The 26,915-nt window shown below is 47.7% G+C and overlaps 2 protein-coding genes across 2 annotated transcripts; one reads left to right on the top strand and one right to left on the bottom strand.

The window, feature by feature from the left end:
* Positions 1 to 14: 14 nt before the first annotated feature.
* T265_05675 (hypothetical protein) lies at positions 15 to 12,580 on the bottom strand (the record flags this gene model as incomplete). Its single annotated transcript, XM_009170740.1, has 8 exons — positions 15 to 415; positions 988 to 1,110; positions 1,273 to 1,627; positions 3,904 to 4,635; positions 9,160 to 9,268; positions 10,888 to 11,107; positions 11,482 to 11,749; positions 12,476 to 12,580. 8 exons carry the CDS (start codon positions 12,578 to 12,580, stop codon positions 15 to 17), a joined length of 2,313 nt encoding a protein of 770 aa, XP_009169004.1.
* Positions 12,581 to 20,353: 7,773 nt separating this feature from the next.
* Positions 20,354 to 20,710, top strand: T265_05676 (hypothetical protein; the record flags this gene model as incomplete). The annotated part of the gene is made up of 1 exon (XM_009170741.1): positions 20,354 to 20,710. The coding sequence occupies one exon, from the start codon at positions 20,354 to 20,356 to the stop codon at positions 20,708 to 20,710; it is 357 nt and encodes a 118-aa protein (XP_009169005.1).
* Between the last annotated feature and the right edge of the window lie 6,205 nt (positions 20,711 to 26,915).

The raw sequence follows: 26,915 nt of genomic DNA on the forward strand, positions 1-26,915 counted from the left end.
AGTTTGTCCTTGGTTCAATCGTTGGAGTTAATTTTATATACACAGTCCCTTGTCCTTTCAACCGGAAGGGGATCTTTCAATTGCACCAAAATTGAGCGCAGCGTTTTTCCCTTCTGGAAAGGTACTCTAATGTTGGCTAGGTTCAACAGTCTTCGATAATCTCCGAATGCTCCTGCTTTATATGGAATGACTGCTGTGCCAATCCATTCCTTACTGGGTTGAGATAATGGAGCCAATATCTTTCTTAGTTGATGCTCAATCAAACTCACTGAAAATTCTATTTCTTGAAGCCTGTTGACAATCTCGATTTGAGCTGCCTGTCGGTCGATCTCTTCTGTGCACGGCGCTCTGACTCGGCAGAACGTCGACGAGACGATACTGGCGTACACGGACTTGTGGGTGTGCTGATGAATAGCTTAGGACGGCTCCTGTGACTGTTGGTTTCTGATAGTAGTTTTTAATTTTACAGCACTCTTGTGTGTTATGCAGTCCAGAAATGGTAATGTGCCCGAAGTGGAATCTATAGTTCTATGCTTTTGTGTCAAAAGCGGAACGTTGCCCAGCAATAAATCTACCGATTGTCACCAATTTGTTTTCGAAAACGATGACTACCCAATCGGTTACAAGTATTTTTCAAGTTGCATGGTGCTTCTCGGCTTTTCAGCACAGAGCGTGGCTTCACTCAGAGGATGAAATTTCACGTTGTTACCCCGAAGCTGTCGCGTTCTGAGAATACTGAGAATAAGAGACTACTGCTCATTCATATCACGAATGCCTTTGTAAATTACCATCATGATAAGAGGATGTAGAATATCAGTAAGAATGATGCAACGTAATGTATGGACTAGTTCATGTCCAAGGGAAACTCAACGGGCAATCCACAGTCAACTTGATATAGACATTGGCGTTACGCACCGATGTAACGGTTCACTGACGGTGCCCGGCCAACGAGCTTCAGGACTGAAAATAGCACGGGGATAGACTCACCAGGTGATACGCTAGTGGTGTTCGCTCCCACCGAGGTGTGGTGTTCCGGTACTTTGCGTTCTCGCTCACCTAGCAGATGGGTTGAATCGAGATCGGAGCGTTTGTGATGGGAACCAGCGCGAGCTTTACGGGACCTTGAACGTGTTTGGTTGCCCAAGGGAAACTCAACGGGCAATCCACAGTCAACTTGATATAGACATTGGCGTTACGCACCGATGTAACGGTTCACTGACGGTGCCCGGCCAACGAGCTTCAGGACTGAAAATAGCACGGGGATAGACTCACCAGGTGATACGCCAGTGGTGTTTGCTCCCACCGAGGTGTGGTGTTCTGGTACTTTGCGTTCTCGCTCACCTAGCAGATGGGTTGAATCGAGATCGGAGCGTTTGTGATGGGAACCAGCGCGAGCTTTACGGGACCTTGAACGTGACCGTTTGGTTGCTCGGGTGAGTCGTGCTTTGTGCGTATCGCCCGATTGTCGACTGTGTCGAAACAGACGAATCTGATCATGCATGGCTAGCAAACTCCGGGGTGTGATATCGCTGAGCAAGGGCACTACGATCGTGGTGTCCAAGAAAACGCGCAAGCCATCAAGTAGGTCGTCACGGGAACTGGCAGTATAGGCCACGCTCCTAAATGCCTGTGATAGAAAATACAATTGGTATGACGAACGCAAAGGTTCGCCGGCATCTCCGAACGAGGAAACGTAAGATAGAGCAAACACTAGGACAAACTGATGAGTTTGAACCCTACTTGATTAATCATGAGGCAGCCAGTCATCTGCGACGAGCACTCGGCCACTAAAGTGCAAGGGTTCTAACACATTTAGAGGACTGCATTACATCTTAAAAGACATTACCCAAACAGCCAAGGAAGTTGCTGAGGAAAACGTCAGCTAAATCTCTGTCAGTCTAAAACCTGAAGGATTCAACTATAAAGTTCTAACAAATGTCAGTCTAAAATCTGAAGGATTCAACTATAAAGGTTCTAACAAAAGAACTGCTCCGTCTAGGGTAAGGATAGATTCGGTATTCCGTAACTTGAAGTTCGCGCGTTTAGTCCCGTTTGGTCCAGAAGCAACTAACCACATACCAAAGGTACTTTGATCCAAGTAGATCAGAGAAAGCCCACTCAGGGAAACAAGGCTGTTTTCTCAAGTAGAAAAAAGAGAGAATTTTATAGCCAAGATTGAAATATGTCGCAGCGAAAATTGGTCTGGACGAGAGTAAAACTGCTCTGAACAACCGTGGGGTCACGTGATGAAAATCACGCTCAATGATCAGCAGTTTGATCACCGTGCTGATCCAGCTACGCGCTTTTTATGCCATCCAAAAATACCACACCAATATGAAGACATTACACTTAATCTGTTTATCACCGCCGAGGAGTTGCATCTAGATGACCTCTGCGTGAAGCCAGCCAACTGATGTAGATGACGTCTAACCTTTTCAATCCGTTGCTGCCGGTAAATCACAGTGATAAGAACCCTCTCAGAGATCCGGGCGCGCATGTAAGCCAGCCACTGGTCGAACGGCGGTATTCAGTTCTGGAGCGCGATACTTCCACAGGACAATAGGTCCTTCTAAAGCGCGGAACACTTGTGCACCACCAATAGACTATGATGCAGCAACGGGGCGGGAGTTTGGAGAACGTGATAGAAGGGTACTGCAGCGCTCATCGTCATCAGTTGTAAAAACCAGGTACTTGCCAAACAGTGGTTATACCTGCTACCGTTTTACTTGCCAAGGATTTGGAGAGGTCAGATAGATAGCTGCATATTGGGAATCTACAGCAGTGCGCATCTTATGAAAATCAGAGAATTACGAACCCGCGGACTTCAGGTCAGTTGCTGGACGCGAGCGGCTGACCAGCAGTGCGATTAGTTATCATTTTGAAAGGATTATAGACGAAAGACAGATGCACTTTAGACCAACTGGCCGAAGTTTCCTCAGAATCCCAGAGGTCAATTAGTGCTCAAAGTGGCATTCTACTCACACAGAAAATCGCATACTGAAGTAAGAAGGATAACAAGCGGCTCTTGCTCGAACGTGGATTCTCTCGGCATTGATGTGTGCTGTCTGTTAACAAAGGCACACAAGTACTGTAATTGAAATGACTTTCCCCTTGCTCCCTTCCAGCTTCCCAGCTGCGCACCTCTGGTGATGCATATGTCGCTGCTTTGGCAGTGCCGTGAGAGGGGTTATCGTATTGAGCAATCGAGCAAAAGAGCTTAAATTTGATTGAATACCAGATGATAGCCGACTCAGCGGGGTTTGTCCGGCAACGCTTGTGAAAAAATCTCGAGAACGTGAGGTCCATCGATCCCCTTACATGGTTTCTACTTGAGCCCTGACGGGATATAGCTCTGGATCTCCAAAGAACGCTGCTGCCTCTCAGGTTCACGTAAAACGCGCGCAACTCGCCTAGCCACTGAGAAGCCAGAAATCAAACAAACCGATCAGAACCGACTCGTCCAACAGCTGCGAGATGGCCCGATATTAAGGGTCACAGATATAAAAGTACGATACAAGGACAGAAGTAGATGGTGGATCTTGCTTGACGAAACAATGCTCGTAAGGTTGTTGAGCACGACGGATCGTTCTTCTTAGTGTCCGGAGGCCAGCCACCCTAATGACCGAACCGCACATCGATTGGACGGATGTGTCACGAAACAGATCAAAAGAAGGCATGCCCTGATTGGTCAGAATGCCAGCCAATCCGGATCGAGCATTTTGACTCGATGATTCTGGCCCCTCACAGAAATTCTACCATGACCTTGTGGGACATTCAGTGATTACCCTACAAATACAGTTGTACTAATCTTCCTTTGTCTCCATAAAGGGCTCTCTGAAGCAGCTGCACTATATGCGTCCGGGGGAGGGATGAACGGAAAAAACCGACCTCAAGGACACAGACCTTATCTACCATCATTGTGGCGAGAACACGACCCACTTCGCCGTAGTCCAAATGACGTCGATCGGGGCCCAGAAATAGAACAACAAAACGGATAGGGTACGAGTCCGACAGTTCTGCGAAATCCGCAATAAAGAGTGAACGATGAAGTCGAAGAAATACCAACAGAGGAGTTCTTAGTCCGGGAAGTACACCAACCTGTTGTTGTTGGGAGAACAGAAGAAAAACAAACATTGTTTGAGCATTATGATTACTATGAAAAGGTGGGAAAATCGAGGAGTGTGTTTCTGGGAGAGAAACTAATAAATCGTGGTCATAAGCGGAAATCTTTAACCCTGAAAAATTAAACGTCACATTCAAAGTGTGCGGTTCATCTTGAGTAGAGAAAGTGCAATACGACATTAGCCAAGCGAACGAAGTGAGACTGACCTGTACAGACACAACTTCGGTCGACGGACTCAGTCGACCCTCTAAATCACTGGCATGTTTATTAGAAGGAACTCTGAGGTGACAGTCGCCTAACTTGGGGGCTCTGACAACAGATGGAGCCAGTTCTGAAGATTGCTGCTGGATATCAGGACTTGAGCGATCTCTTGGTTGTACCGGCGGGGTACACGAGGGGCGTTCTGTTCCATTTGGCGTCAGCGCACGATGGATCAGTGACAAGGCGCGTTGTCCGATAGGCACTGCAGATGAATGATGGGAAGGCTGGACTGTGCTTGCGTTGAGTCCACGCTAGACGATATGAAACGGATAAGGTAGAAATTCACGGTTGGTATAGGCAAAAGGAAACCTCAGATTGCACAGAAAGATAGCCTGTGAAGTCAAAAAGAGTAACCGTTGAGTCAACCCTTCCTAAGGGACATGACTAATCCTAGACTTCTGCTATTTGTTATTTCGCCCCGTCAGTGACTAGCCGTTCAAGTGCATCAAACGAGGCATCGTGACAGTCCAGTCTTTGTTCTCGCCGTGATGGCATAGTCCAATTTTATGAGCTTAGGCACTAGCGTTCGCTGTCCTCGTCGGACCGGCCTTCTTCCTTTCACTGGTAGTTGATCGCATGGCCGATGATCACTTTGCCGAGCGTGACAATTGGGTTACAAAAGTTTCGTCCCCAGTCAAGGAGACATTGTCTATGTGTGATCAGAAAACAGTTTGCTGACGCAGCAACAGGTTCCTTCCACTCATCAAAACCAGTGAATCTGAGCACCGATTATGAACCAGTCCTAAATTTCGGATGTGGCTCCCCTTGCTTTTTTAACGTCGCTCCCACAGAGTATATTTTCCGCGGCTGGCACTTCATGCCCCTGTACCCAAATGGTTCAACTACACTGTCCACCAATTCGATTTCGGCTGTCGGCTGTTGATCTGTTCGTCGAGCTTGGTAATTGACTTTCAAACGTTTCTTCACCATACGAGGAGACATCACTTACACAAGTTCCGTAATAAACCTCACCTCCCGTTAGACGCGAAGCGGAGCTTCGAGAAAACCGCAGACTACTCGCATGCCTCATCAGTAGTATCCGCCGCAACACTGGTAGCGTAGCCGCTGTCTAGGATACAAATAGCGTTTGAAATGACAGCGTCGCCAGTGGAAGACATGGTGACTTAAATTATCACGCACAGAATGATCAACAGTATTCTTTTCGGAATATTTTAGCCAGGTCAACGACTAAAATAGTAACATACGGTGCAATGGAGAAATAAGATTTACCACACAATTCGAAGGGAAAAGTATAGACACTTGGCTGGCGATAAAAAAGTCTGGGGGCCCAATCTGAAGGCGTAAAATCCATAGATAGTCTATAAGAATCGTATTTGATATCATAGTACTGATGAAAAGAGAAGTAAAGGGAAGCATTTCGACCTTACGCGCATTAGGGGTAATCGGGAACAATTCCATAATCACAGCAACAACACAAGTAGTAAATAAGGTGCTGAAGGTCCCAAGGCGGACCTCATTCAAACGGAAATCTTTAACCCTGCAAAATTAAGCGTCACATTCAAAGCTGGTCAAAGTGTACGGTTCGTCTAGAGTCGAGATGACATTAGACAAGCGAACGAAGTGAGACTGACCTGTACAGACACAACTTCGGTCGATGGACTCAGCCGACCCTCTAAATCACTGGCATGTTTATTAGAAGGAACTCTGAGGTGACAGTCGCCTAACTTGGGGGCTCTGACAACAGATGGAGCCAGTTCTGAAGATTGCTGCTGGATATCAGGACTTGAGCGATCTCTTGGTTGTACCGGCGGGGTACACGAGGGGCGTTCTGTTCCATTTGGCGTCAGCGCACGATGGATCAGTGACAAGGCGCGTTGTCCGATAGGCACTGCAGATGAATGATGGGAAGGCTGGACTGTGCTTGCGTTGAGTCCACGCTAGACGATATGAAACGGATAAGGTAGAAATTCACGGTTGGTATAGGCAAAAGGAAACCTCAGATTGCACAGAAAGATAGCCTGTGAAGTCAAAAAGAGTAACCGTTGAGTCAACCCTTCCTAAGGGACATGACTAATCCTAGACTTCTGCTATTTGTTATTTCGCCCCGTCAGTGACTAGCCGTTCAAATGCATCAAACGAGGCATCGTGACGGTCCAGTCTTTGCTCTCGCCGTGATGGCGTAGTCCAATTTTACGAGCTTAGGCACTAGTGTTCGCTGTCCTCGTCGGACTTACTCTCATGATCAAGCCTGTCCACAGCATACACCCCGTCTTCATGCTGGTGCTCTCCACTCAAACCGTCCAATCATATTGCAGCCTGCTACTGTGACCTTGACTACTTAACGTATCCCAGTGTACTAACTGGTCCTCTCTTGCCTGTGTATAATCGGTACGCTCAAATGCAACACAACGTCAGTGCTATCACAGCTTACTATCGCACAGCCACTATTTATTTGAAACCCTGATTATGAACAGACTAAAACAGAAAGCGAGCGAACATGGAGCCCGCCTAGCACAAGCAATCCGAAATACCTACCCCTCGAGGCACGATTTCAGGTAACCGGGCTAAAAACTGACGGCTACACCGACCAGCAACCATATCTTGCAGCGTCTCGAGGGGGACCACGAAGATCCTGATGTAGACACCGTGTCAGGTCCAAGGGTGACCATTGTCGTGTTTGCATCACTTTCAATCAGGCACAAAAACTGCAACTTTCCTAGTGGCTCCGTATGCATAACACATGACTGACGCCTCGTCCCTGGTGTTGAACAAATCGCTCAACTGAAGTCTTTGCAGCGCAACGAAATCTGATTTTTTTCAATTTTTTCTTGGTTCCAGCATACACGGGCCATAGATCTTGGTCTACGGTTATCAAATACCTGATTGAGTATTGGAATTCGTTGGCTTGTCCGGCATGTTGACCATTGATTTGCAGACATTTTGCCGAGTATACCTCGTCAGTACGCTGTTGGGCGGGTGTTTACTCCACTCTTGCTTGAACTTTTGCAAGTTAGCTAACAATTTGGTGGCTAGAATGATTGGCTAGTGGTGATCCCGCTGGTTGCTCGTTGGTCCTCTCCGGATCTCTGTTACAATGTGGTTTGGCTTGCCTTTAGATGATGGGCTTGTCGGTTTCCATTTTGCACTGATTGATCCTCTTGACATCTGTGGTGCGAAATAGTTCAATGTGATTGGTTGTACCACCCAGTATTTTGCGTATTCTTATTGGTCCGTTTCACATACCTCATGCGTTGTGGTAAGCCGTGGGAGATCCTGATTTGCCGGATATCAATCATGAGTCTGTACTGGGTTGTACGGTTTTGTGTGGTCGTTCTGAAATTATCAACAACCGATTTTCGGAAAAATGCGAAGCCCCTCTGTTCTTGTTCTTGTTTGGGCTATTATCTATGTGCAGTTCCAATTGACCTGATATGTTTTTCGATCGTGATGCACAAAAACCAACGGAGTTTGGTAGTGGTTTCCACTTGGAAGCTTTTCGTGTATTCTAGTGGACGGTTTCCTCCCGGTTTGTCTCACGTAGTGATACCTGCATGGAATTTTTTAAACAACAGTGGTTTTCTTCGTGGCTTTGAGAGATATCCCCGAAGTTCATTGTGTGCTACTTCCATTCCCTATTGTCGTAAACTGAGACATTCAGTCTCGGGTAGCAAAACTAATAAATGGGTGCCCCGCTGCTTCGGAGAACACCTCAACGGACAGAAGTATCTCACCTTACTTCGGCTCCAAATAGCCACGTTATCACCAAAGTTCGTGAACCACTTGGCCAAATATGCAACGCGATGACTCAGGACCCAAGACAAGGCTCACGAAAGAGCACATGAGCGCAAATACTTGGACAGACTAAGGAATGTCTATTAAATCAAGGGCCATGTATTCTGTTCAATGGCTTCTCTGAGGGTCGAACTCCGTTGTACAAAAGCTATCTAGTCATCCTTAATGCTGGGCTCCTTTTTAGGTAGGGGATCAGTTGTTATGACAAATATTTTATGCGGTCGACCGAAACTCAAGATTATTTGTTCGCCAGAGGGGAGTGAACAGTTAGATGTTGGAAGCAACAGCTAAAACTATGAATCGAAAGTCAGCGATGGACGTTACTCACTGGTGTACAGGTCAGCTGAAGGAGCAACGCGTTGAAAGCTAGAGTTTGGATGCGTGACGAAAACACGTCTGCCTCTAGTCACTGCTGTACCCTGCCTCGGATGGCGAGATGGTTCAAGTGGTTAGAGTGTGAATTTACTGACTGAAATGTCCGCGGTTCGAACCCGACCTCTGTCTCTCGACTTCCCCTGTTTAGGCTTGGGCAACCTGGCAGTATCTCAGCCCTCGTGCTTCCTTCAGGAAGCATGGCAGCTAGGCAGCGGACGGTTTTTTCCTTTCGAGGAATCCTCACCCACGGAGATGACAGCTACCAAAGCTGACAGTTTTTTGCTCGTAACTTCGAGTGGCCGAGTGAACATCACCACTTTGAACATGGTTGTGCGAAATAAACTCGACCGAGTGCCCATAAGGCTAGAGCAGTACAACTCAAGGAGTAGCAAAAACCAATCTATCAGGCTGATCGATCAATATCGACCGAGTATATGTGTGCCAACAGCTCTACCAAAAACCTTACACCACCACTTACTCAGTAAAAAGCATTTCCAGGTCACTGTTGCCATGAAGTATGTCGCACTAACTGCTGCAACCGCCTCTGTGATAGGACAAAGTCTCCTCGGATTTCTCCCTAGCGTACCAGAAAAAGGGTGATCGGATTGCTCAAACCATACTAAGCGCGTAGTGTGGTATAGACCTACCAGTGTTGGGACCGATGCAGTCCGCTTGCCATCGCCAGCATTCTGTGGCCTCTGGAGGTCGACAGAAGTAACCGCACGGGAAAACTGCAATCCTTGAGACCGGGAAGCACTGTTTCGGATGAAGAAGTTTTGATGAGAAGAGGTGACTGCATTGCGGAGGCGATGAAGGTGACAAAAAAACAGACGACCACCTGGTAAAGTTGCTACAGAGTGATTGGCCAATGAAATGGACAGGGGTCATCCCATACGGGATCGAAAGTGGTATTAGCTACAATTATGTATAGTCGAATTTCACACGAGGTGTACTAGCGCCTCAGAAACTGCCCGTAACAAACTGTATTCAGTGAGGAAAACCGTAAAAAAAACGTTACAAGCTGAGAACCTGAAAAGCCAAGACTGCACAGGCATCCGGTTCTGACTAGGAAAAGTGAGAAATTGAAGTGTGACTAATTAGTTCAGAAAGGTGCCCATCTTCACAAGCAAAATGTGGACTTTTTCAGCGCATCATAATCTGGCGAGCCAGTCCAGAAGGATCAGGTGAAGTGAATGGCCGGATGGAATGCAAAGCGACGTAGAAATTGATCGCACTGCTTTTCTACCCAATCGAAATTCTGATTTCTAATAATTTGTGGTTCCAAGCACAGTGCTGCTTTACTGCTTCACAGAATGGAGTACAGATTCCAAACCTCAGAATCTCTGTTCGGAGGCAAGCCGACCCTAATGACCGAGCAGCATGTCAATTGGACGAATGTGTCAGGTGCTGACCAAACGAAGGAAGGCCCTGATTGGTCAGAATGTCAGCCAATCCGTATGGAGCGTCTTTAACTCTCGCTTCTCGCCCCCTCACTGAGATTCTAGCACGACCTTGTGGAAAATTCTGTGATTACCCTATGAGTACAGCCGAAATAAACTTCAGTTGTCTCCATGATATACCATAGTGGGCGGCGCAGGAAGCCGAGGACCGACACAGAGTTGCACGACTGTTCAGCAAGCCACTCAGAAAAGAAAAAAACAATGTTTGGACGTTAGTATGCTGGCCGGATGGCTCAGTGGTTCGAGCGCGAATTTACTGACTGGAAGGTTCAAACCCGACCTCTGCCTCTCGACTCCTCCTGTCTAGGCTTGGGCAACTTGGCAGTATCCCAGCCCCCGTGCTTCCTTCGGGTGGCATAGTAGCTAGGCAATGTGAAAAGTCCTGGCGTGAAGAAATGAACAAAGAGATATTGGGACGGCAGACTATCCGATACCGACTGCAATGTTTCCGGTTCAGGCGCAGGCAACGTCACTGGCTTTGTATTGCAACGAATCAGTCGACTGCGGGGCTATTCGCCTCAAGTTTCAGAAAGGTTGTCCGATTAATGGTGTGTTTTATTGATAGTGACAGACTTCGGTAAATGAACTTATAAGACTGGGAGGCATCATGTAATAGAGCCGCCCATTGGAACTATTCTTGGTCGTATTACCCAGACACTGTTCTTAACTTCACAGGAAGTCGATGCACTTAGGTTAGGCACAAAGCCCTGAAAGTGGAAGATGAATAAATGCCAAAATAAAGAGGTGTATTTGCGCAGTACGGCCCACCGGGGGCTGTGTGATCGAGCGAACGACAGTAGTTGAATGTTCTCCGGTTAATAACTTCAACTTACTGCAAGAAGGTCAAAGCTGTTTTAAATCTGGAAAAAGCCGAGTACGTTGAGGGGGCAGTGGGATCAACAGCACCAAACTTACAGCCAGTTACTGGACAGCTCCAAAGGTTGATGTGGCAAATCACACACGTGGTGGTGACGCAGTCGAAGTGCGTTCCAAATCAACGCCACGTCCTCGGTAGTTGCACCACAATCATGACGCAGCACACGCATAGCCGCATCCAGCTCAACAAAGCCCGAATATCCAGCAGCATGGGACGGCGGTTGGTCACCTACCGTGTTGGACTGAAGCACGATGGCACCTAAAGCAACGTATCGGGGAAGAAATACAGACGCAGTGAAACGAATACACAAGCAACGTATCGGGGAAGAAATACAGACGCCAGAATATCGTTTTTTTGCAGTGAAACGAATGCACGTCTAGAAGTGAGAATCGTCGCAGGAGCGTGCAGCGTTCGTAACCACACCCTCACGCATTTTACCAGAATCGATGAATTTAGCGGACCTTGTTAGCCCAAGAATCCCCAATTATGAACATTTTCGCACTGCAGATTTTGGCAGTTGATATCCAAACACGGAAGAAATGGATCGTGAAGATGGAGTTGGAACTAGTTTATCTCCATCGGAAGAGACAGACCGATTCGCGAACCGAAGCAATCTGTTCGAAAAGACTCACCTTGTTCCAAATAACGGCGGCATTCGACGACAGCATGAAAAGTTAGAGGTGGGCTATGTGCTTGGCCAAAGTTGCCCGCGAGTGGATCCAGGTCCTCTTCGTAACGCACCCAGCGCGCCGTCTCAAGCCAATGAGAAGGATGTCGTGAGGGTGCACTCTGCTCCGAGGCTGGATTGGGGTGAGTTGAGCCTGCTTCGGGTCCAAGTACACCCGCGGTAGGACAAGTGAGGATATCCAGTTCGACAAACACAGGAGGCAAATAGTCCAGCTACACCAGGAGAGAAAAAAATGCGTAGAGACAGGCAGAATAGACAGACGAAAGCCACCATATGCATGCACGCGACCGTAGTTGATCTTCAACACGCCAACAAACTACTTAAAAACTATGAATCAGAGGTCACAGAAACCCAATAGAGCTCAATGAAGAAATCGATGGTCAGTTCGTTTCACTGCACTGTTTGAATCTAAGTTTGAATTTCAGGTTTTCATTTCAGACATTGCTCTCACAGACATTGTTCTCACTGGAAACGTTCAGAGGCCTAGTTGTCATGCCACCTGGAGGAAGCACTGTCCAAGCCTAGACGGGAGAAGCCGAGAAACCGGCGCCGAGTTCGAACAACGGACCTTCCGGACGGAGCTATCTCGAGTCTGTTGGAGATGTTTGCTTCTGAAGCACAGCAATATGCAGTTCGTTATTAAAACACGATCCAGTCCGCACAGTCAAACCTTTTAGGTTCGTTAGAACGCCGTTATCCACAAGAGTGAGTAAAGACGGATGCAGCTACAATGAGTAGAACAACGAGGAGAGCAATCAAGACGACAGTGTGCACGCGTGTTGAAACAAAAAACAACGAAACTTGAAACCGAAACCGTTGACCGAAGCTCCAAATGAAATAGGGTAGTGGTCAATCCTAAAAAGTGCTCGCTTTGGGAGGGAGCTACTCGACTAAATGGGGCGAGATGGCCTGAGTGATTAGAGTGCGAATTTACTGACCGGAAGGTTCGAGCTTCGAACGCGACCTTTGCCTCCCGACTTCCCTAGTCTAGGCTTGGGCAATCTGGCAGTATACCAGCCTTCGTGCTTCCTTTGGGGTGACATGGCAGTTAGGCACCGAAAGGGTGCAACAACTGAAGGATTATTTTATTATACTAGACTAAATACAAGTTGAACAAAGCAAACACAGAACTATCGCCTAATTCTATATAGATAGAGCAAAGAATGCTAACGAAAAACTTACTGGATCGCCGTCAGCTCGCAGCAACCGCAAGGGGGAAAGCTTACTTCCAAATACGTCAGTATCAGGAAGCGTATCGGCAGGCTCTGAAGAAACAATTCGAACAATTCTAGCAAACCTCACAACAAAATGTGCAAATGAGCTAATCAAATTGGAGAGAATAGTATAGGCATGTTGTTGTTTTACTCTGGCAACTTCTTTTCGACGCAGGTTCGCAACTGAAACCCTACATCTAGCCAAAGAACGTAGTTAAACAGTTACGCTGACCAGCAGAAACGAGGGGATTAAATACACCACGTCACCACAAAAATCAACGCCTGGTAACAGTGCTAAACAGCTGATAAAGTTGTCCTTTTTGGTGACAGGCTCACCGTACTAAGAAAAGTATGGATTTGCCACTCACAGAATCATGAATTGTGCACAAGGATCATGTAAAGTTTGTCAAGGGGGAAGCAGTTTGAATAAATTCAATCAATTGACACACTAATCTGCATACCACTTGGATTTTGACGGGAAAATCAATTGGAACCCAACTGAATCTCTCGTTTATGATGCTATTCTTCAATGAATGGTGTGCTACACCAGGCCGCCTCATGTTTCAGTTGGTACGATATTCGAGATATCAAAGTACAGTGCGCAGACGTAAGAGACTACTCACAAGGTCGTTGAAAAGCCTTCGGCAGCCCTGGACTGGTTTCATCCTTCTTGGAGCTCATCAGATAGGCGCGGTCTTCTAATTTCTAAATTTGCGCGCAGATGAGGGTATTGGTCGGATTTCGTGTAATTTGCTATCCACTAGAACAAGGGCATTCGGGGTCTACTTAGGGGGGCGAGATGGCTCAGTGGTTAGAGCGCGAGTTTGCCCACAGAAAGACCCGTGGTTGGAAGCCAAACTCTGACTCCCGACTTCCCTTGTCTGGGCTTGGGCAACCTGGCAGTATCCCTGCCTTCCTTGTTCCTTCGGGAGGCAGGGCACCGAGGGGTGTTACGACTGGACGAACGGGGAGTACCTGATGATCCCTAAGAAGGGCTCTCGAAAAGTTTTCAGCAACCTCATGAGTAGTGTATTACGTCTATACAACCTCAATTAACTTGTTGCCTTTCTCCCACCGTATACATGAGTGTTATCTATATCAGATTCCTCGTGACGGTACAAGCCACAAAAGCAATACCATAGATCCACGCTCGCTGAAAGTTAAATATAAAATTCGAGCGTATGACGTAGTCCGACCAACCTGTTCGTTCAGCCGTAAAACCCTTTCGGTACCTAGCTACCGTGCCATCCGAAGGAAGCACGAGGGGTGGGATACTGCCAGGTTGCCCAAGCCTAGACAGGGGAAGTCGAGAGTCAGAGGTCGGGTTCGAACCACAGACCCTCCTGGTCATTAAATTCGCGCTCTAACCACCTGAGCCATCTCGCCCCCAACCAACCTGTTGGATCAAAACCAAGAAGGTGGGGCATTGGTTGAAGTGATTGCTATTCGTATTTCGATCCTCCAGATTGAATCGAAGATCGCGGCATCAGTTCCAAGTACAATTAAAACAAGGAATACTCGTAGCCTGGTAGCAAGCGATGGAAGCCCATGTCCACAACATGTAACGTTATAGCACAGTGGTCACAGCTGGCACAGTTTCGTCTGCCGATGATTCGGAGAGGTGACATAGATAGCTATGCATTCGAGGTGATACTCAATGAAACTGATGATGGAAGGCGATAGTTCGGATGCATCAGCGCCATTGAGGACACGGTTGGGTTATGTGCAACAGTGTAACTAACCATTGATGTCTCGGAGTTCCCATCGAGAGAAACGGGCAATAACCAACGCAGCTGAGTTTTCTCGTAGTGGCTTTTGTACTTAGCAGCCAAGCCATTGTTTGACCTCCCCAGGTTCATCTACAGAATCGAGTGCTGTTTTCCATGCCTCCTGTTGTGTCATGCTAAACGGTAGTGCACCTCTGTATCGGTCCCTTGGCTTTCCTGCTCCGCCCACTATGGTATATCAAAAGGCACGGTTGCCCTACACAGCGCTTTATGGAGACAGGAGAATTATTACAACCGTATTTATAGGTCGTGCTAGAATCTTCGTGAGGGGGCGAGAAGCGTCGAGTTAAAGATGCTCGATCCGGATTGGCTGGCACTTTGACCAATCAGAGCATGGCTTCGTTTGGTGCGTATCCTGCACGTGACACATCCGTCCAGAGGGTGTGATGTTCGGTAATTAGGGACGGCTGGCCTCCGGACACCTTCAGAATGGGATAAACTTCGAGGTTGACAACGATGCGTTGGCACAGGGCTGTGAAGGAGATTACGAAGAGTTTGGGTGTTTTCGTGTCATCCGCCTTCCCAAATACGGCCCCATAAACCCTCCCTCTGCTTCTGGTGGAGACTAACAGAAATGGCGACAAATCGATGTCGATGGCGTTTGCGCTATCAGTTTCTTTCCAGACTGTCCGATTGAGGACTTGTAAGTGTAGGCACTCGCGAACACAGCGTCAATGGCTACTTGAGAGGTAGGCATCCGTAGGTTCAGCTGTAGCACCCTTTCCGTGTCCAACTCCCAGGTCACCTGAAGGAAGCACGAGGGCTGGGGTGCTGCCAGGTTGCTCAAGCCTAGACAAAGGAAGTCGAGATGCAGAGTTCGGGTTCGAACCGCGGACCTCACGCTTATTAAATTCGCGCTCTAACTACTGAGCCATTGAGCATCCAGGTGAGTACTTGGGTCACTAATGAAGTGTGCCAGCAGGAAGACATCGGCCGAGGCGATTTTTCTACACGAAATGCGCCTACAGCGTGTGGAATTTGACTGCAAAAAATCAGAGGCTGAACAGTCAGGAAGAAAATGACACTATTAGCTGAATGTACTCAAAAGTCCCATAAGCTTTTGACTGACTGTAAGGCAGAGAAGTCTGCAATCGTGGTAACCTGCTCGGACTGCGGGTTAACACAATTTAAATCAATGCGATGGCCAAGAAAGTCCAACGTATACGAGCCTACAACACCTGCGGAAGCACTTATGGTGAGGCCACAGTGTTCAAATCGATCGCAAACGCAAAAGGTCCTATGGAACACCTCAAACAAAGCAATCAGACTATCACTGATTCAGGGAAGAACGAAACCAAAACGGTGAAGAACATGATCAATAAAACACTGGAACTTTCGAGGAGCATTATGTAAGCCATCAAACTCAAAAAGAGGTTAAAGAGAGGTCGTTTTGGGATGTTATCATGGGTTTTGATGGTAGGCGTGCACTGAATCGGTTGTAGGGAGCACACGCTTCCCCTATAGCACAGTAGGAAAATCACCAATGTGAGGAAGAGAGTAGCGGTCGAGGACTGTGACGTTATTGAAGGTGCAACGATCGTCACAAGTTCTCTAATCGATTCTTTTGGCAATTGAAGGTAATAGGGATGTCAAGGGCAGAGCACGTGGTCGAATTCCATCCCGTGACACTGTTTTTTCTCGAATTGGTGGTACAGAATCGACAAATCACGTTGTGTTTATATTCAGGGGAAATCTGTGCAGGGTTGAACAACTTGCACTGAAACCGTTTATTCATGTGCCGAGGAGTTGACGAACAATGCTGTTTCACAGTGGTGCTTGACCACTTCGACTGGAGGAAATGAGACATCTTTGGGTCTTTGATCATCGATGTCTAAGAACCATGGCTGGAATCGGATGCAACCGCGAACTTGATCAGCAGACGGTACTTTACTCAAGGAAGGCGTCCAGCATGTAAGCTACGGTGGATGGGGCCTGCACTACACATGCCAAGTTACCGTCTACCGAGATGTTTTCCGTCCGAAATGGCGGAAATCCAAAGTTATACGAAATGTGATATGGCACAAGGGAATGAAGGATGTTGCGGAAATTTTGGATGTTGTTTGTTTTCCAGGATGAGGTTCACGTGACCATCCATATGTTCGACAGGAGGCACTGAACGATATGGCAGCTAACCTATGTCAAAGGCGTTCACGCGGTCAGTTTATGTTCGGACTGTCTGACTACGTGTTGGGCGAGATGGCCCAAGTGGTTAGAGCACGAATTTACTGACCGGAAGGTCCGTGTTTCGAACCCGACCTCTGACTCTCGACATCCCCTGTCTAGGCTTGGGCAACCTGGCAGTATCCCAAACCCCGTGCTTCCTTCGAGCAGCATCGCAGTTAGACACCGGAAGGGTGCTACAGCTGAACGGTTTTTTTGGAGGTGTACGCCACTCGGAGGCTTGTGGTGGCATAACTCCCTCCCTGTCCCGTTAAAATAAATTGACATGGCTGTACGGTAGTGAAGCCGTTTGATGTCAACGGTAGTCCCAGTGACCTATCACAGTTTTCGAGGTCAATTGATAGTTTCAACATTAGAATTTTCTGGATAAATTTGCCAACCAATCTACTTTTGTCAATATTTATCGTAAAGCCGAAAAACAAGGCTGGACATTGAATTGCTGTTTTTTTCTAAATGTGTAAAATCTCCAGTATTCTAGTTGTGATTCCTGAGTCCCAGACTGAAAGTAGGTCACCTGGAATAACGAATTTCCTCGACAAAGGTAGACCACCATTGATGTCTTTTCAGGGGAAAAGCATTCCCTTACTCCAAAACGCACGTATCCACGTCTTCTGTTCTAATTCCTCGTTCAGCAAAAGCAAACGACTGATCCAAGACCAGTGCGAAATGGGTGTGTTATTAAAACTCACCTCCAAAAACTTGACCAGGAGACTGGCTGTTTTCCACAACGTGTGCCGATCCAGGGTTTAGAGCAGCACCTGCATTGAATGATGCATCGTTTTTCGTTATGCGCCGCGCAGCTCTCGAAACCCGAGGTTCTTTTGTACGCGGTCCCGCAGACCCCGTGTTTTCGCGGACTACATGTGAAGCAACGCCGTCTGGCCGACCGGGTCCAAGAGTTGCAGCTTGCTCGAGAACACTCCAGCTTCGTTGTGGGGTCATAAGAAGACTCTTGCGGAAGCGCGTACAGCGACGACGTCGAGTACCCGGAAGTTCAAAAAATCGATGACCTACAAAGTGATACAAATGAGGTGCTATTCAAGAGCCAGAACAGAAGTAGTAGATGACAGTGACACCCACAAACCGCCGACCTTATATCAAATTTCACAGCTTTGTCATTTCCTTTCGAAACGTCCGAGAGGGAATTTTTCCATTTACACATTAGGGTAAGCTAAGTAGTTGAGCGAAGACCTGGTTGCGCCGGGAGAGATTTTGACGACGGTACCATCGTTTCTACAAATTAAGCAGCGTACTGCGCACAATGCTATACAACAGAAAGTCATCTGAGAAAACCGACCCCATCCTCAAAGCGACACCCAAAGTTTAGGCTAGTTACTGAGGCGATCTGATTGGCGGTTTCTCTCTCACTCTGCGGAACCCACGATGTGGCGAGATTCGAAATGTGATATCAAGTTGAATCATTTAGTTCAGTAGTCTAACATGATGCAAACGTTTCATAACTAGATCCTGGAATGTACTTTTTAATTCAACCGCGTTCTTTTCCGAACCGACATCGGTATCCTGGGAGTTGCGTCGTTGACCGGGGAAACGCTGCATTCGACGTCGTATTCTGTTCAATTCCTTCAATTCCAATCCCGTTAACGTTCGTACAGATAGCTCGCTCATCAGTTCCTCGGGGCGGCGTGGTGAACCACGAGCCAATCGAAGCGGACCCACATTGTCGCCCTTGACCATAGAGCCATCCTCGGTAGCGGCCGACTCAGGACGCGCCAGAGGAGCTTCGAGCTCAAGCAGACCGGTGAATGAGTCGCCGTCAACTGGGTGTGGGGAAGCTGTGTGTAGTGTGTCCAGTGGGCGGCCATCTGTACAATCTAACCTAAAAAGGTAAGAATTGCATAAGATAGTGTCAGGGGAATGCGATGAAAAAATAACTGAAAAGGGAAAAAATCGTTCAGCTGTAACACCTATTCGGTTCCTAGCTGTTACGCCACCCGAAGGAAGTATGAGGGTGGAATACTGCCAGGACAGGGAAATTCGAGTGTCAGAGGTCGGGTTCGAACCAAAGACCTTCGGGTCAGTAAATTTGCGCTCTAAACTGACAGTCGTACGCAGGTTGGCGGAGCGTCGAAGCACTCACATCTGGAAAAGATGCCTTCAATCAAATCTTTAGCTCATGGGTATGAGTGGGTGCCGCAGACCCCTACAATGGCACACGTGTTTTTAAGGAACAACCTGGGAGACCGTGTTCGTCAGCCCTCTATCCCCTTACCAACTCGGTATGAGTAACCCTGATGGTTGGTTGTTGACCAGGTGGCTGTTGATCTGTTCGCTGAGCTTGACAAACGTTTCGTCACCAAGCTTGGCAAACAGATCAACAACCAATATTTCAACAGTTTACTAACTCTGATGGTGTCGGAATGAAACCTCCAGTACAGAACATTGGGTCACAGACAGTCGTTTGACTGAATTAAAGCATTTGTGCGGTCTGATTGCATCAGGAAGGCCGGAGTCCTGAAAGCAACCACCGAATGCCTGAAATCCACCGAGATCCTCAGCTGCGCTGGATGCTGACCAGACACACAACGCCCCCTCAATATGCAGCGCTTCACAGCCTTGTATCAAACCTAGACAGCGCGAGTCAGCGTTGGTCAAGGTCAGATAACGCCCCCGCAATGTACAGCGCGTCACAGACAGACTGCGTGCGTGAGCATTGGACCAATGAATAGCTTGAGATCGTTGTACATTCGCACCCAAGCTCTTGCACTCGCTTGTTCGGAATATAGCTGTTGTGCTCCCTCCTATCAGCCTCTTTTTTCGACATTAGGCTGTGGGCGGTGTCAGCAGTCAGAAAGAACAGGTTGGCAAATCAGCAGAGAAATTTTGAAGAAAAAACTAGATGAAAAAAACGCATTCGTTTGATGTCGCTCTAGCGCGAAACATTGTTCGACGAGTCCAACGGTGAATGAAAACATAAAACGAACAAAAAACCTGCCCAATTTCCCCATCTGTGCTGCCTTTGTAAAACAGTCGTGTTATCTGTGGAACTAAAAAGAAATGGCTAATTACTAATTGCCATCCACGCGTTCTGGTGGTCAGATCATGAACGCCGCATTGTGTTCCATTCGTCTTCTGTTCAGTACAGTTCGGGTTCCATACAAAGCGATAAGTGTCGCGCTATCCTTATTTGGAGGTCACGAACTCTAATTTATCGTGAAACCGGACGTGATGCGTACTCCAAATCCGATAATCTATTTACGGTCACCCATCGCACGTCACATGACACCGAAAAAATAACAGTAAGCCATACAAAAAGCGTGATATGTCTAAACAGCAGTACATTTCGACTGAACACGAACGTTCAGAAAGCGGAGACGCGATTGGTCACACAGGACACCGGGGTTTTTGTCATAAAACTCAAGTACATTTCACACCATCGATATAGGCGGCCTCAATGACCGAGCACTCAAGAGATGCGGACTAAGCAAGAAGAACGTATAATATGTGAGTGTCCACAAACTCAACCGCGCTTCACACGGCGGAAGATTTGCGGACCCTCCCTCCACCACGGGCACCATGCTTTGGAACCGGGCAGGGTGAAGTGAGGGCCAGTGCGATCGTCGCCCAACCGATTAGATCCCATCCTCAGATCATCATCGGGGCTGGGGAACTGACGATGTTCTATTATATTCTACGCGGAGCCAAAAACCCGAAAAGGGACGGGATGACCAAATGGTACTCTCACGTCGGTACCATAGGCCGGGTCGGTCAAAAACTTTTCGCTATTCCGGAAAGTGTCCAAAAAACCTCAGCAGTGGCACTGTCGAATGCATCTTCAACGAAAATCCACCCAACCTTCTTCAAGCGAGAAAAGTACAAGGATATCGGTGTTCAGCCTCGCGATCTGAACGTCCCAGTGGGAAGGATCCACAAGCAAGAAGGCCGTCTCGGTGGTCTCAAAGCTACCAATGTTGAGAACTTCATACAACTGTGTGTTAATTACCGTCTGTCGCTGACACAAGTGCTGACGTGAATACTGAGATATCCGACACAGCCCAACCGTAACCCAACGGGCAGTCAGACCGGCCCGGATGGCGAACATGTGTTAAAGACTGTTGTTCCTTTTTAGAGCATCTGCAAGGATTCGTGTCCATATAGAAGCTGCAACCCAGGCAAGGATCATCTACTACGCACAAGATGTAACCGTGATCGTTCAGCTGTAGCACTCTTTTCGGTGCCTAGCTGTCATGCCACACGAAGGAAGCACGAGGGCTGGAATACTGCCAGGTTGCCCAAGCCTAGACAGACAGGGATCGTCGAGAGTCAGAAGTCGGGTTCGAACCACGGTCAGTGAATTCGCGCTCTAACCACTTGGTCCATCTCGCTCCGTTAACATCAAACCGAATGAGGCCTAGTGCGACATTCGAAAGACCATGAACCCACAAAATCAAAGTAGCGGCTTAATCCAAGTGGGATCAGAGCGATTCATGTCTCTGATCGAAACTTGAAAAGCATACGATTCGGCAAGAAGATTGGTGAAACGCTGGAACCACAGTCTCAAGACCGATCGGAGGAAGTTACTACGAATGAACGAAAAACGGCGGCAATAAAGCTGCCGATCCGTGAAGTCCCCCTAGAGATGGACGGTCGAAAACTCCACTCAAGGTATATACGTCTGCTTCAATGGACAGAACACTGCGAAGAATGATTCAACTGATCTGAATTGTCCGTTACGGCGATCCAACGGGAAAAACACGAAGTAAAAGTTCTAGAGAAAAACAAAGCACCCAGTCCTGATGGTGGATAAGAGCTCTCTCACGACCTAACTAAACTCTTGAACATCATCTGGAAGGGAAATTCCAGGTATCCACAATCGATCCTCTGTTCAATCAAGGAGTTAGATCTCAATGTGAAGATAACTGCGGTATCAGTCCAATACAAGCGGGCAGTTATATGTAGGGAAGGAAAACGCTTGTTGAGTAATGAGTACTGTGTTCGAACACTGGATCGCTAAACGTGAAATTTTTTGAAGCAATATTGTCCCAGACAACCGAAGTGACCCAGGTGACCTTGAATCAGCGCTTCGATTTGTCGGAAATATATGAAGAACACCTTCGGCATCGACAAATCGATATCAACCAACGGTATAATGCGTTAACCATCCTCAGTTGTATGTAGTATGGCATCGTACAGGACAGTATAACGTATCATTCAGATGTAACACCCTTTCGGTGCCTAGCTGCCATTCCAAGGAAGCACGGCACGAGGGCTGAGATACTGCCAGGTTGCCCAAGCCTAGACAGAAGAAGTCGAGAGGCAGCGGTCGGGTTCGAACCATGAACCTTCTGATCAGTAAATTCGCGCTCTAACTGCTTGAACAATCTCGCCCCCGGGACAGTATAACAAAATTAAATAGCGTTTGAAGGCCGGTCGCTATCAAGCATATTGGGCGCTTGTTTGTTCCAATTCTTCGTTCAGCTGAATAATCAATGAACCAACCAACCATGATCAGACAACTGTCTCATTGTATGCGCTTACCAACATGAGAAATCTAAAATAGACCATGATGTTTTGCAATGAACGGTATCAATACCACTGTAAACTGATCCATTGAAGGGTGTCACCTTTCGGGGCGGATACTGCATCGATTGGTCAGGACAAGCTGTATGTAGTCCTCTCTTCTTTCAATCGATCCCTAATCCGGACAGTTGCGATGAATGAGTTCCATTTCAAGCGACCATCCGAATAGACAAAAGGATGATGGACAATGAGGGAAAAGATGGCTCGGTGGTTAGAGCACGAATTTACTGACCAATAGGTCCGTGGTTCGAACCCAACCTCTGACTCTAGACTTCCCTCGCCTAGGCTTGGGCAACCTGGCAGTATCTCAGCCCTCGTGCTTCCTTCAGGTGGCATGGCAGCTAGGCGTTATAGCTGAACGATTTTCTTATGATGGTCAGTCAGAACGCACACCAAGCACGACGTATGCCCTTGGTTAGCTCTTTCCCAAGCCTACTACAAACGACCGATCAGTATATACCCGAACTCACAGGAATAGCGAGCTCACTGGCATTTGCCTTTGATAACAGCACAATTTTTTACCAACCCTCAGCTGCGGCCTCTTTGCAGTGTCGCGTGATACATGATGCATGAACTATTGGAAAAGGTGCTAAAATTAGAATGTACAAAACTGTTTGAAGGAACCAGACAAAACGGTGTAACACAAAGTTGAAAACAACTGATCACATACCGGGAACAGGCGGTGTGGAACGGTGGGGATGTGGATGGATGGAATGGAGTTTTCCATGGACAACTGCCTCCGGGAGAGGAGCAAGCGGCCTCCGGTGAAGCTTAAAAGGTGAAAGGAGTGTACAATTAAACAGTAATGTACTGCTGAATACCAGTCGAAGACATAAGTAATCCTTTCCACCGAACTAACCTGACCGGTTACGAAACTGCGTATTTGAGAGAGCTTCAACCACAACCTCCCCGAGAAGATAACATGGGGCAGAGGAGGTTCAGCTAGTCCTGGAGGAATGTTGTACAAAACGATCGGCCAAATCATGATGAGATTGTAGTGGAAACAGGGGCCCCAAAATAACCTACCGCGTTTCCATCGGGTGAGACGAGAGCAGCGCCGTAACCGACTGTCTGGTTATCAATGCGAACAGACGACTGACACGTGCTCTTTGCAGTCTTCTCGCTGAGCGTCTTCTTTGGTTGCAAGGACCTCGGCGCATAAACGTTGATAACGTGAATTCGAATCCAACTGAAGCGCCGTCATCGACAGAGCTGCGTCGTGGAGTACGCCATCCACCAAGTCTTGTGATAAACCATGGGGTTAGCGACCCTGATAGATATGGCTGTACCACGCATCCAATGGGGCTCTTGCATCAAAGCCATTGCATTCACTGTGTAGCCTTCATTTCCTGCTGGCATACTGGGTGAACAGGTTTATTTATCATTAATGGATTGACTGAGCCACCGCCCCGGACGCAAGGCCCTCAGTCTCCTTATCCTCGGTGAACGAAACCACTGCACTTCGGTTCATTGTTTGTGACAGACTGAACTGATCCAGGGATAGGGGGTTGTATGGGGGGGGATAAATCTTTATCGCAAAAGCCCTCTTCCAAGGGCACAATTTGTCTATCCCGTAAATTTCTTTGGTTTCGGCCGTCTCCCTCTGGCGGACGATTAGATTCGAAAATACAACTTTGTACGGGGAGCTACCGATAGCAACCGTTACGTAGATTGGGATACATCTTGTACGACTAACCAAACCCTCAATCATCGTTCAGCTGTAGCACCCTCCCGGTGACCAGCTGCCATGCCACCAGAAGGAGGCACGATGGCTGGGATACTGCCAGGTCGCCCAAGCCTAGGCAGGGGAATTCGAGAGGCAGAGGTCGAGTTCGAAAAACGGACCTTCCGGTCAGTAAATTCGCACTCTAACCACTTGGTCCATCTTGAACCCTAGCGACCACGCTAGCAAACGAGAAGCAGGTTGCCGACAGATCTATCCTGTCCCTTAAGGCTTGTGTTGCTGGAATGCCGTGGACCGACGAACTACCGCGCCAAGTACGTAGGAAATCGACTGATAGATGACACCAACAGCCTTCACGACCCACAGGGGTCAGACTCAATTCAAATAACCTCCAATTCGATAGGTCCAAACTATCGTTCGAAAATGGAATGAATGAGTGAACGAACAACGAATAAACGTGCTTCCTTCTGGTGGCATGGCAGCTGAATGAATGAATGAATGAATGAATGAATGAATGAATGAATGAATGAATGAATGAATGAATGAATGAATGAATGAATGAATGAATGAATGTCGGCTCACGCTAGACGCATCGGAACAGGCGAACGTGCTCAAGCCTGGACGATGTGATTGGTTGACCCGACTCTTCCAACGAAGACCCAGTGAGGATCGATTGGCCGGCCTGTCAGGTAACGCCAAGAACACCCGAAACCTCTGGAAAATTTTTGATTTTTATTGCAGGTTTTTGCGTTCACGTTCACATCACTCCCATATGAGAAGTCGTCCTCCTGTCCGGCTTACTTATTTGGGTGAGTCAATTCTCGAGTTTCGCTCCTAATAGGGTTCGGAGTTCAAACCCCGGCATGGTTAGGGATATGTACTGCTGGTGGGCTTAATTAGGACCGAAACTCGCGTCCAGTACTTCCCCCCTCTGGTATGGACGACTGTTTAAACAAGAGTCACGTGAGTGAGTGATCTACAAATCCCGCAACCACCGGCAACTAAAATAAAATGTGCTCATCAGGCTTCAAGTGCCTGTGGCGGAATCCAGACTGGTGAGTCAATCGACCGACACAACCAAGCTATGTTACAGAATTCGAGGCGTAGGGCTTTCCGCTCACATCACTCAGACGTAAAAATCCAGATGCGCGTAGTTTGAAGTTAGTGGAAGCCTAGCAAGTCGGACGTCCGGAGTTCAAACCCCGGTACGGCCATTGGACATGCACTGCTGATGAACTCTAATTAGAGCGAAACTCGAGTCCACTGCTTCTCCCCTTTGGTGTGGACTAACCACAACCATTACGCTTAGATTGGAAGTGGACTGTTCAAACGAGTGATGTGAACATGGATTCTGTAAATCCCCCAAACACCCACAACAACAAAAGTAAGACATTCCTAAATTCAAAGCACCCTCGACGCATTGTTCACATAGTCGGTTACTTTTAAGGCGGAATGAGTGATCTACATCACCTGAAAGTTCCAAATAAGTAGCGACCCTATACTGGTTGCCCGAATGGAAAACGCTTTTGTCTTGGATGTTAATTACTAATATCACTTTGGCCGAATACCATACTAATCTCATCAGATATAATATAAATAAATAAATAATCGTTCAGCTGTAGTACCCTTCCGGTGCCTAGCTGCCATGCCACACGAAGGAGGCACGAGGGCTCGGATACTGTCAGGTCGCTCAAGTGTAGACAGGGGAAGTCGAGAGGCAGATAGACTGGCTGAAACTACACTAAGTTATAAAATATTCCACGGCAATAAAGTAAGCTTCTCAGCTGAATTTACGGCTAGTGCTGAGTGCGCGTCACATGGTGAAAATAGTCTTTCCGTAGCGTTCGTAAAGTGTAAATGCCGGTTTCGTCCAATAGTGGCCCACTGAAAACTCAGCTGGACACGGTCCTACACAGTGGAAAATGTATCCGCCCATCACAACCCCACCCTCCTACTATGGTTCCGAAAGTCGTGTCATTCGATCGGGGGATTATTGGCTATCATTGCATACGTTCTGCGACGGGGCAGTCAGTTCGATCACAGTACTTGCGTCCTGCGTCCTTGTTTCTGACAGAAAACATACATCAATACAGAGGGAATCCAGCGTACGCGCAAGAGCCACCTCTGTTGACCTGCTTCCTTCAGTGTGCGAACATTGAAGGTGGCTAAGTGGACAGGCTTTCGGGGTTTGAAAACGGACTTAGGAGTGCTTAGGGTTGTAATTAAACTCGGACGTGCACAAGCTGCAGCTGAGTGTGATGCAGGGCGAGCGAAACGGTCAGTCCTACAGATGGGACCTGCGGAGATAGTATTCGAATTTGGGCGGGGCGGATGAAAGAAGGAAAACGTGAAAGTGTAAGAAGGGAGGCGTCAGCAGTAGCATCTTTTCGCTTATTCGCCCTGCTGTATGCAGCAATTAAGGCGACCCGGCTGATGGCACCACGCGACGGCCGATGTGGCATGAGAGTATCGTTAGTTGTGTATGTCCTGGTTGTACGAGGGCTGGGATACTGCCAGGGCGCCAACACCTACACGAGAGGGCAATTAGGGTCCTCAAGCAAAGCCTTTGGCTCAAAAGCCTAACCGCAACGCAGCGGTGTTCGGCTGGAAATGCAAGTACATTACCATTTTTACGGAACTGTCGCCATACGTGTTCCAACCCCCAACCCGGAGGGCCAGGAGTTTGTGTTCGTCGAACCTCTACATACGGACCAACCTGAAATGAGAGACTCTGTGAGTGTCGTGCAGGCGCCACCCAGTATAGCTCAACAGGTCGCCGAGGTACACAAATCACCACACCACGGTAAGGTCCAGTCTCTTCTTGACGTGCATACGTTCTGCCATTCAGTTGAGAACTACTCGCTTGAGAAAACTGAATGCAGAGTCGTACGAACAATCGGTCTAGAGAAATCGTGACTTACATGAGACTTGAGGAAACGGTGAGGGGAACCTTGCAGAGACCTCCGCCGCCTGG

The sequence above is a fragment of the Opisthorchis viverrini genome (genome assembly GCF_000715545.1).
Source record: "Opisthorchis viverrini unplaced genomic scaffold opera_v5_111, whole genome shotgun sequence".
NCBI classification, from domain to species: domain Eukaryota; kingdom Metazoa; phylum Platyhelminthes; class Trematoda; order Opisthorchiida; family Opisthorchiidae; genus Opisthorchis; species Opisthorchis viverrini.